The sequence below is a fragment of the Nycticebus coucang genome, chromosome 21, assembly GCF_027406575.1.
Source record: "Nycticebus coucang isolate mNycCou1 chromosome 21, mNycCou1.pri, whole genome shotgun sequence".
Taxonomy (NCBI): Eukaryota; Metazoa; Chordata; class Mammalia; order Primates; family Lorisidae; genus Nycticebus; species Nycticebus coucang.
This window is the reverse complement of record NC_069800.1, coordinates 22532434-22544908: the sequence shown is the minus strand read 5'-3', so window position 1 is coordinate 22544908 and position 12475 is coordinate 22532434. Positions and strand designations below refer to the sequence as shown.

Sequence of the window (12475 nt, the reverse complement as noted above, 5' to 3'; positions counted from 1 at the left end):
CAGTTGTTATTATTATTGCTATTCAACAAATTATGTGGGGAGAAATTTTTAGTTATTTCAGAAAAAGGAATACATTTGACAGGTAAATGAAAAATAAATTATACATATTAAAAGAAAATATAGGCTGCTATGTGTATAAATTATGAGAGAAACTTTAAGAAATGCAAAATACAAAAGCTACAAAAGTAGTAAGTTTAACAAATAAAAATTGTTAATGCCAATATGAGGAGGAATATTATGCACAGAGTTAAAAGGCTTGCTACACAAGAAGTATGAATGGGCAGTTCACAAAGAAATGTTAATGATGTCTGAATACATAAAACTTTCTTAAATACTAATAAAACTTCATAATAAAAGAAATTGAAGTTAAAACTAATCGAAAAATCCTTTTCTTACATATCACAAAAATAAGAAACATAAAATATCAGAACAAATGAAAAACCACATTCACCTAATTGGCATACACAAAGCACCATACTCAACTAATACAGAAAAAATATACTTTTGAACTTCACATGGAATGTTTTGAAACAGACATAAGCCAGGTTTCACACCATAAAGCAAGTCTCAAAAACCTTAAAAGGACTGGAATCATACATACTGTTTTCTCTGGCCACAGCAGAATTGAAAGAGAAATCAATAAAGAAAGCTAACTACAATGCATTTAGGCAAATAAATTTGACTCATGACACAGAAAAAAATTCCTTGAAAATCACACATGAATAAAAGAAGATATAAAAGAAAATATAATCTTATAAATGTTAAAAATAGAATCCCATTGTTTAAAACTTCCCACAAAAAAAAACCATTAATTTGTGATAAATTCTTCTATATAAGTAAAAAGAAATCATTCCTTCCAACCATACACAAACTTTTCAAGGAATAAAGAAAAAAAGCAATTCCCATCTCATATTATAAAGCCAGCCATAACAGAGAACAGAAATAAATCATTACACACAGAGTCGCCTAATTTACCAAGACAATTCTAAGAGGAAAGGACCATCCTTTCAATAAAGGACAATGAACTATTCGGATAGTCATATGAGAAAAAAAAAATGTTGACCCCTATGCTCACACACACAAACATTAGTACAAGCTTACAAAGGATAGAAACAATAAAATTACTAAAACAATGGAGACTATCTTCATAACTTTCGGTAGGCAAAAATGTCTTAAAACATAAAATAAATTGGCCATAAAAGAAAAGGCTGATAGCTTAAATATCATTAAAATTAAAAATATCTATTCATCAAAAGACAGCATTAAGAGAGTGAAAAAGCAGGACACAAACAGGAGGAGATATCCATAACACATCTGATGAAGGATTTGTATCTAAATACATATTTAAATATATCTAAAATATATCAGGTACTCCAACAAACCAACAAAATAAATAATCCAATAAAAATACACAAAAAATGTGACCATGAACTTCCCATTGAGGATACCTAAAAGGCCAATAAGCATATGAAAAAGTTCTCCATGATAAGTAACCAGGGAAATTCAAATTGAAACAATAAAATCACTATAAACATATCAAAATGGCTAAATTTTTAAAAAAAAATAACAAAAATTGACAAGGATACAGAGTACTTGAAATGTGCATATGTTACCAGCAGAAGTATAAATGGCAACAACTACTTTTGAAAGCAAAGCATACTAAAACAAAGCATATATGTACCTTATCATTCCAATTCCTATATCCAGGAGAAATAAGTACATATGTCTACCAAAAGACATGTATAAGAATATTATTGAAGCTTTACTCATAATAATCAAATACTAGATGTGATTCATATGTCCACTACAAAGAAAGTAGATGAGTTATGATACAATCACACACTGAAATGGTATTAAAGAAAAAATTACTGTGACATAAAAAAAAGATCCATCTCACAGGCTTAATGTTATGCAAAAGAAACCAGACACAGAGGTGTCTGATAATGTTCACAGAAATTTCAGGGATAGGCAGAATAGGGGAGGGTAACATAAAAAGTATGGACTAGAAAAATTATAAAAGGCATTTCTAGTGTTATGAAAATGTTCTATATCTTGGGCAGCGCCTGTGGCTCAGTGAGTAGGGCGCGGGCCCAAATACCAAGGGTGGCTGGTTCAAATTCGGCCCCGGCAAAAATGCAATAAAAAATAGCTGGGTTGTTGTGGTGGGTGCCTGTGGTCACAGCTACTCGGGAGGCTGAGGCAAGAGAATCGCCTAAGCCCAGGAGTTGGAGGTTGCTGTGAGCTGTGATGCCACATTACTCTACAGAGGGCGACAAAATGAAACTCTGTCTCTAAAAATAAAAGAAAATGTTCTGCATCTTGATGTGGACATGTTTAATGTCTTAATCTAGGTGGTGATTTATATGGCTGCATGCATCAAAAATTTCATAAAGCTATACACTTAAAATCTATACATTTCATATATATATTGCTTTAATAAATGAATTATAAATCATTAGCTGTATCATTTATGTTCTAATGTGGAAAAATCTCTAAGACATCCTATTTAAAGAAAAAAGTATCTTAATAATAAATACATTTAATTTTTGAAAATACAACCATATTCACAAGGTAAAACTATATCTCTATTACATAAAAATATAAAGATAAAGCAATGGATTTTCGTACTATCCCAACATCAAAAGCAAACTACTTAAACCTCAGGGGAAGAAAAGGACAAGAAGGAAAGATTCAGACTGAAAATAAAAGGTAAATTTTATTTATTTCATATGAAATTATTTATAATTAAAATGTAATTACTAATTAATGTAAATAAAGCATAAAATTAATATAGTACTCTAAGTCAAATTTTAAATGTCTTCATCTGAAAGCATGAAGGAAAATGATCAAATTCTAACCAAAAACTTGAAGATAGGTTGCTTTGTTGTTTTTAAAGCAACTAAAATTTCTTTTTTTTAATTTAGTAAAAGAAGAAAAACATTTATTTTCAACACTAAGCAAGAATGGTTAAACAAACTGGACTAAGTCATTAGAAGGCATGAAATGGTAATACACATAGTTTATCAAAGAAAAAACATATGTATCTAATGTCTACATACCACTCAATGCTCCAACAGCTCCAAAATTTAAAGATTTTCCATCCATTATGCTAGCATCACACTCGATTTCACCTAAGAGATTAAGATTCGATCCCATTCCTGCATTTGTAAAAGGAGAATCCTAAAAGACAAAATCAAAAATTAAAATATCATAGGAATTCACACCAATCTTTCATAAATTCTTGAAAAAACTAGGTGAGAAGACACTGCCCAAGTCACTGTATGATGCCAGTACTATCCCAACATCAAAACACAACAAAGATACCAAGAGAAAGGCAAATGACAGAGGATTATACATCACAAACAAGAGGAAAACAAAGTTGGTTTAATATCTAAAAATCAAAGTAATACCCTATATTAATGAAGAATTAAAAACAAAATCATATCAAAAACATAGTAAATAGCATTTAACAAAATCTGATAGCCTTTTGGGCGGTGCCTATGGCTCAGTGAGTAGGGTGCTGGCCCCATATACCAAAGGTGGCGGGTTCAAACCTGGCCCTGGCCAAACTGCAACAAAAACTAGCCGGGCATTGTGGCGGGTGCCTGTTGTCCCAGCTACTGGGAAGCTGAAGCAAGAGAATCACCCATGCCCGAGAGCTGGAGGTTGCTGTGAGCTGTGACACCACAGCGCCCTACTAAAGGCGACAAAGTGAGACTCTGTCTCTATAAAAAATAAATAAATAAAAACTAATAGCCTTTTATAATAAAAACACTCAATAAACTAGATATAGAAAAAATGTACTGGCCAGGCATGGTGGCGCACCCCTGTAATCCTACCACTCTGGAAGGCTGACATGGGAGGATCACTTGAGCCCAGGAGTTTGAGGTTGCAATACGGTCTGATACCACTGCACTCTACCTGGGGCAACAAAGTGAGACTCTGTCTCATAAAAACAAAAATAAAAAGTTTTTAACATTAATGCTAAAGGGTATCTATAAAAAGTACAGGGCTAACCATACAATGATGATAAAAGACTGGATGACTTCCCCTAAATTCATAAAGAAGACAGATATGCCCACTCTCACTACTTCTATTCAACAATATGCTATATGACTAATCAGATATTTAAGGGAAAAAAAGAAAGAAAGAGCATCTTGATTAGAAAAGAAGAAGTAAAATTCTGTTTCACGATAATTTAATTTTATATATAGAAAATGCTAAAGACTCCATTAAAAAACTATCAGAACTAACAAATTCAGCAAGGTTGCAGCATATAAGATCAATATGCAAAAATCAGTAAGATTTCTAGAGATAAGCAATGAATAATCTGAATATAAAAAAAAATTCCATTTACAATAACACTGTATTCATTTTGGCACCACATAATACTAAAATTGTAACAATACAGAGAAGATTGGCATGGCCCCTGCACAATGACATGCAACATTGGCAAGCGTTCCATATTTTTAAACTCAAGCAAAACAGCAAGACAAAAATAAACAACCCCATTAAAAAGTGGGCAAAAAGCATAAACAGAAGTGTTCCAGAAGAAAGACCAATACACATATGAAAAAATGTTTGACATCACTAATCATCAGGAAAATGCAAATTAAAAGCACAATGATCCATAACATTACCCCTATTAGAATGAATTTTATTAAAAAGTCCACAAACAACAGATGCATGAATGCAGAAAGAAAGGAACATGAATGGAACACGAATGCAGAGAGAAAGGAACACTTACACACTATCAGTGGGACTGCATATTAGTACAAGCTCTATGGAGTTGTATGGAGATTCCTCAAAGAATTAAAATTAGAGTTATGTGACTCGGCACCTGTGGCACAGACGTTACGGTGCCAACCACATACACCAAACGGTGGGTTCGGACCTGACCCGACACAGCTAAACAAAAATGATAACTGCAACAAAAATTAGCTGGGCGTTGTGGTGGGCACCTGTAATCCCAGCTGCTTAGGAGGCTGAGGCAAGAGAATCACTTCAGCCCAAGAGTTTGAGTTTGCTTTGAGCGGTGATGTCATGGCACTCTACCCAGAGTGACACAGTGAGACTGTGTCTCTGAAAGGAGTGTATTAGATATACTCCTACATATTTCATTTTCTTTGAAGCTATGGTGAAGGGAGGTGTGTCCTTAATTAGCCTCTCATCTTCACTGTTACTGGTGTATACAAAGGCAACTGACTTGTGGACACAGATTTTTATATCCTGAGACATTACTGTATTTTTCTGACTTCCAGAAGGCTTGTGGTTGAGTCTTTGGTGTTCTCTAAGTATAAGATCATGTGGTCAGCAAAGAGGGAGAGTTTGACCTCCTCGGCTCCTATTTGGATTTTTTTTATTTCCTTGTTTTGCCTAATTGTATTGGCTACAACTTCCAGCACTACGTTGAATAGTAATAGAGGACAACCTTGTCTGGTTCCAGTTCTAAGAGGAAAAGCTTTCACTTTTGCTCCATTCAGTAAAATATTAGCTGTCGGTTTGTCATAGACAGCTTCGATCAGTTTCAGAAATGTGCCACCTATGCCTATACTCTTCCATATTCTAATTAGAAAAGGATGCTGGATTTATCGAATGCTTTTCCTGCATCTATTGAGAGGATCATATGGTCTTTATTTTTGCTTCTGTTAATATTGTGGATAACATTTATGGACTTGCATATGTTAAACCAGCCTTGCATCCCTGGGATGAGACCTACTTGATCATGATGTATGACCTTTCTGATGATAAGCTGTAATCTATAGGTTAGGTTTTTGTTGAAAATTTTTGCATCTATACTCATTAATGAAATTGGTCTGAAATTCTCCTTTTTAGTTAGGTCTTTTCCTGGTTTTGGTATCAGGGTGATGTTTGCATCGTAGAACGTGTTGGGGAAGATTCCTTCCTCCCTAATTTTTTGGAATACTTTCTGCAGTACAGGAATAAGCTCTTCCTTGAAGGTTTGATAGAATTCTGGTGTGAAGCCATCTGGACCAGGGCATCTTTTGGTTGGAGCTTTTTTATTGTTTCTTTAATCTCAGTGCTTGAAATTGGTCTGTTCAGGAGGTCTATTTCTTCCTGGCTAAGTGTAGGGAAAGGATGTGATTCCAAATATTGATCCATTTCCTTCACATTGTCAAATTTCTGGGCATAGAGTTTCTGGTAGTATTCAGAGATGATCTCTTGTATCTCTGTGGAATCAGTTGTTATGTCCCCTTTATCATTTCTGACTGAGGTTACTAGAGATTTTACTTTTCTATTTCTCGTTAGTCTGGCCAATGGTTTATCTATTTTATTTATTTTTTTCAAAAAACCAACTCCTTGTTTCATTAATTTTCTGAATGATTCTTTTGTTTTCAATTTCATTAATCTCTGATTTAATTTTGGATATTTCTTTTCTTCTCCTGGGTTTAGCATTAGCTTGTTCTTCTTTTTCCAATTCCAAAAGATGGCTTGTGAGATTGTTGATGCATTCTCTTTCTGTTTTTCGAATGTAGGCATCTAAAGCGATAAATTTTCCTCTCAAAACTGCTTTTGCAGTATCCCACAGGTTTTGGTAGCTTGTCTCTTCATTGTTGTTATGCTCAAGGAAGTTAACGATTTCTTGTTTTATTTCTTCCTTCACCCAACTGTCATTCAACAGAAGATTGTTTAATTTCCATGCTTTTGTGTGGGGTTGAATGTTTTTGTTACAGTTGAGTCCCACCTGTACTCCTGTACTGCCTTGTGGTCTGAGAAGATACAAGGTAAAATTTCAATTCTTTTTATTCTGTTGATGTTTGTTTTGTGTCCCAGGATATGATCAATTTTGGAGAATGTTCCAGGGGATGATGAGAAGAATGTATATTATCTTTGGGATGGAGTGTTCTATATGCGTCTATCAAGCACAGTTGTTCTAGGGTCTCATTTAAGTCTCATATAACTTTGTTTAATTTCTGGTTAGAGGATCTGTCCAGGTCTATAAGAGGAGTGTTAAAGTCCCCTGTCATTATGGTATTAGGGGATATCAAATTGCTCAGACTGGGTAAGGTCTGTTTCAAGAATCTGGGAGCATTTAAATTGGGTACATAAATATTTAGAATTGAAAAGTTTTCTTGTTGTATTTTTCCCTTGACCAATATAAAGTGACCATCCTTGTCTTTTTTTGACTTTACTTTAAATCCACATGTATCTGAAAATAAGATCACATGTCCTCTTTTCTTCTGAAGTACATTTGCCTGAAAAATTGTCTTCCCACCATTAACCCGGAGTTTTAATTTGTCTTTTGAAGCTAGAATTGTTTCTTGCAGACAGCAAATGGATGGCTTGTGGTTTTTAATCCAGTCAGCCAGTCTATGCCTCTTCGGTGGGGAATTCAAGCCATTAACATTTATTGAGATAATTAATAAGTGTGGTAGTGTTCTATTCATGTGATTTTGTGAGAGCCCATTGCTTAGTTTTCTCTTTTGCATCAGTGTGGAAGTTAGGTTCTGTCCCTTAATTGCTGACTTCTTACTTTGCTGTTGATCCATTTTGATGGTCAATGTGTAGAACAGGTTGAAGTATTTCCTGTAGAGCTGGTCTTGTTGTGGCAAATTTCCTCAATGTTTGTATATTAGTAAATGGTTTGATTTCTCTGTCAATTCTAAAGTTTAGCTTAGCAGGATATAGAATTCTGGACTGGAAATTGTTCTGTTTAAGTATATTAAAGGTAGATAACCATTGCCTTCTTGCTTAGAAAGTTTCATTAGAGAAGTCTGTAGTCACCCTGATAAATTTGCCCTTGTAGGTCAACTGGCGCTTACTTCTGGCAGCTTGCAGAATCTTTTCGTTTGTCTTGACTTTGGACAGGTTCATCATAATGTGTCTTGGAGAAGCTCAGTTACAGTTGAGGTGACCTGGGGTCCAATATCCCTCTGAAAGGAATGTGTCAGAATCTTCAGTGATATTTGGGAAATTTTCATTTATAATATTCTCTAGTATGGCTTCCATTCCCATGGGGTATTCTTCTTCCCCTTTTGGATACCTGTAACTCATATGTTTGAACAATTCATAAAGTCCCATGATTCTATCAGTGAACATTGTGCTTTCTCTCTCTTATTTTCTGCCTCTTTAACCATCTGAGTTATCTGAAGAGGTCTGTCCTCTACCTCTGAGATTCTTTCTTCTGCATGACAACTAATCTGTTGCTGATACTTTCTACTGCATCTTTAAGTTCCCTAATTGACTGCTTCAGTTCCTTCAGCTCTGCTATGTCCTTTCTATATTCTTCATATCATTCATCTCTTATTTGATTCTGTTTTTGGATTTCCTTTTGGTTATTTTCCATTTTATCAGCAGTTTATCCATCATCGCTTCATTGTTTTCATCATCTGTATTCTAAATTCCCTTTCTGGCATTTCTACATTTCTTTATAGGTGGAATCCTCTGTAGTAGCTACCTCATGGTCCCTTGAGGGCAGGGGGTTTGCTCTGGACTGCTTTTTCATGTTGCCAGAATTTTTCTACTGATTCTTCCTCATGAGTGATTTCTTTTATCTGTTTCCTTCCCCTAATTTTTCACTTCCTCTTGCTCTTTAAGTTTCCATGCCTCTGGACTAGGGTTTTGATGAGTCCTTTTGGTGCAGGACTAGAAGGATGAGGTTGAAGAGCAAGAAGGGAAAAAATAAACAAAAAATGAATAAAAGAAAAAAGAGAAAGGAGAGGTGGTGGGTAAAAGGGAATATTGACCAAAAGAAGAAAGGCACATAAAGAGGGAGACAGAGCAATATAGGTGTACAATAGAGTACTTTGACCCAACCTTAAAAATCCCCAACCTCGGGGGTGCCGGGATGGATGGTTCTCTTGAAGTCAGCAGCTCTTTGCTAGCCTGTTCAGACACAATACCCCAACTCCACCAAGTAGAGAGGAAAGACAAAAATGCTATAAATCAAACCAGAACAAGCAAACAGAAAACATTACAGGATAAAATTGGGGGAAAAAAACAAATAATATGGGTTAGAAATACTAGCAAAAATGAAGTTCTAATTGTTGAAAAAGGCAACAATGGGAAATTATATTTAAAGTAGAAAAATGAAGAAAGAAAAGAAAGAAAAAAGTCTATAGGGAAAATGTTGAAATTAAAGAACAAAACAACAACAAAAAAAAAAAAGAAAAAAAAGCAGTATATATATCTTGCTGAATACTGTCTGGGCAACAGGTGATCTTCCAGGGTATGAGATGTTAAACACAATGCTGATACACCTGTATAAGATGGAGACTAGATCGATCCTATAATTCCTTTACTAGGTTTATACCCAGAAGACCAAAAGTCACAATATAACAAAGACATCTGTACCAGAATGTTTATTGCAGCCCAATTCATAATTGCTAAGTCATGGAAAAAGCCCAAGTGCCCATCGACCCACGAATGGACTAGCAAATTGTGGTACATGTATACCATGGAATACTATGCAGCCTTAAAGAAAGATGGAGACTTTACCTCTTTCATGTTTACATGGATGGAGCTGGAACATATTCTTCTTAGCGAAGTATCTCAAAAATGGAAGAAAAAGTATCCAATGTACTCAGCCCTACTATGAAGCTAATTTATAGCTTTCATATGAAAGCCTAATTATAGCCTAAGAATATGGGGAAAGGGGAAAGTGGAAAGGGAGGAGAGGGGAGAGGGGAGGATGGGTGGAGGGAGGGTGATTGGTGGGACCACACCTATGGTGCATCTTACAAGGGTACATGTTATGTGAAACTTATTAAATGTAGAATAAAAATGTTTTAACACAATAACTAAGACAAAGCCAGAAAGGCTATGTTAACCAGTGTGATGAAAATATTTCCAATTGTATATAAAACCAGTGTATGGTGCCCCATGATTGCATTAATGTACACAGCTATGATTTAATAAAAAAAAGAAAAGAAAAGAAATAGTGCTCAGACAACTACATATCCCCATGGAAGAGAATGAAGTTGAATTCCTATCTCACACCACATATAAAAATTAACTCAGAGTAGATCAAAGGCCTAAGTATAAGAAAGAGACATGAACGAAGGAAGTGACCAAAGGCCTAAATATATTTTTCTTCTGAGAAAAACAATTGTTCATGACCTTGGATTAGGAAATGGTTTCTTGGATTTGACATCAAAAGTATAAGCACTAAAGGAAAAACTAGGTAAATGAGACCTGATCGAAATTAAAAACTTTTGTTTCAAAGAACACCATAGAAGAAAAGACTACACAAAACACGAGAAAAATATTTACAAACCAATATATTTTTAAAATTTCTATAACTCAAAAGTAAAAAATCACAATTTAAAAATGCAAAAACATATATTAAATTTCTCAAAATAAGATATATAAATGACCATTAAGCACATGATGTTCAATATCATCTGTCATAAGGAAAAGGCAAATCAAAACTATAACAAAATAACTATTTCATATCCCAAGGATTGCTATAAACTGGACAGATAATAATACAAGTTGGCAAGGATACAAAGAAATTAGACCCTTCATACATCATTTAGGGGAATGTAAAATGATACAGATACTTTGGGAAACATCCGGCAGGTCATCAAAAAGTTTCACATAAGAGTTACCATTTGAGGAAAGATGTTTGGAGAACACTTGGGGGTCTAAAAATAGACCTATCATTCGATCCTACAATTCCTCTACTAAGTATATGCCCAGAAGACCAAAACTCACATTATAACAAAGATATTTGTACCAGAATGTTTACTACATAGTAAGTAAAGCAAGCAGACAGCCCTCAGAATGGGAGAAAATGTTTGCAGGTTATACCTCCGATAAAGATTTAATAACCAGAATCCACAGAGAACTCAAACGTATTAGCAAGAAAAGAACAAGTGATCCCATCTCAGGGTGGGCAAAAGACTTGAAGAGAAACTTCTCTAAAGAAGACAGATGCATGATCTAGAAACAGATGAAAAAAAGCTCATCATCCTTAATCATCAGAGAAATGCAAATCAAAACTACTTTGAGATATCACCTAACCCCAGTAAGAGTAGCCCACATCACAAAATCCCAAAACCAGAGATGTTGGCATGGATGTGCAGAAAAGGGCACACTTCTACACTGCTGGTGGGAATGCACACTAATACGTTCCTTTTGGAAGGATGTTTGGAGAATAGTTAGAGATCTAAAAATAGACCTGCCATTCGATCCTATAATTCCTTCACTAGGTATATACCCAGAAGACCAAAAATCACAATATAACAAAGACATCTGTACCAGAATGTTTCATAATTGCTAAGTCATGGAAGAAGCCCAAGTGCCCATAGACCCATGAACGGATTAATGAATTGTGGTATATGTACACAATGAAATATTATGCAGCCTTACAGAAAGATGGAGACTTTACTTCTTTCAGATTTACATGGATGGAGCTAGAACATATTCGTCTTAGCAAAGTACCTCAAGAATGGACTAAAATGTATCCAATATACTCAGCCCTACTATGAAACCAATTTATAGCTTTCATATGAAAGCTATAACCCAATTATAACCCAAGAATACAGGGAAACGGGAGAGGAAGGGGGAGGATGGGTGGAAGGAGAGTAATTGGTGGGACCACACCTATGGTGCATCTTACAAGGATACATATGAAATTTACTAAATGTAGAATATAAATGTTTTAACACAATAACTAAGAAAATCCCGTGAAGGCTATGTTAACTAGTTTGATGAAAATATTTCAAATTGTATATAGAACCAGCACATTGTACCCCATGATTGCATTAATGTACACATCTATAATTTAATTTTAAAAAGAGCACAATTATTTGATTCAGTTTTGATGTTCAAATTTTCCCGATCAATGCCACAAAGTATTAAATACAAATAAAGAAAATTTATTTTAAGTGATAAAAAGTTACCATTTGACCCAGCAATTCTACTTTTTTTTATATATAGATTTTATTTTATTCATTTATTTTATTTTTTTTGCGGTTTTTGGCCAGCCACGACATATGGGAACCCACCACCTCCGGCATATGGGACCAGTGCCCTTCCCCTTTGAGCCACAGGCTCCTCCAGCAGCAATTCTACTTTTAAGTGTATTCTAAAGAGAAATGAAAACATATACCTACATAAAACTTGTAGATGAATATTCAAATATTAATAACAACCAAAAGGTGGAAAGAACTCAAATGCTCATCAACTAATAAATGGATGAACAAAGCACTATATATCTATATAACAGAGTACTAATTACCAATAAAAAGTACGGGTGTTTTTGAAACCTGATACAACATGTAAAGAGAGTATGCTAAGTGTAAGAAGCCAGTCACAAAAGACCGTTACTAGATCAATGGTCCCCAACCTTTCTGGCACCAGGGACCAGTGTCATAGAAAACAATTTTTCCATGGATGGGGTTGGGACAGGAGGCAGAGCTCAGGAGGTGACACTAGTGTAAAAAACACATTAGGCTTCCTTCACTCACCTCACTCTCCTTCTGTGTGGCCCGGTTCCTACAGGCCACAG

At 34.9% G+C, this 12475-nt stretch overlaps 1 protein-coding gene and 1 non-coding gene across 7 annotated transcripts in view; one reads left to right on the top strand and one right to left on the bottom strand.

The window, feature by feature from the left end:
* Positions 1 to 12475, bottom strand: part of TASP1 (taspase 1) — a 393334-nt gene that overhangs the window by 289772 nt on the left and 91087 nt on the right. For 5 of the 6 annotated variants that reach the window (XM_053574174.1, XM_053574176.1, XM_053574178.1 and 2 more), the window contains exon 5: positions 3060 to 3180. In XM_053574174.1, coding sequence (XP_053430149.1) covers positions 3060 to 3180 — 121 coding nt within the window. Of the gene's footprint in view, positions 1 to 3059; positions 3181 to 12434; positions 12459 to 12475 lie in introns of those variants that run through there. The other variant, XM_053574180.1, reaches the window with a different exon arrangement.
* LOC128574321 (U6 spliceosomal RNA) lies at positions 4367 to 4471 on the top strand. Its single transcript, XR_008376698.1, has one exon. It is a non-coding gene; the product is annotated as a U6 spliceosomal RNA (small nuclear RNA).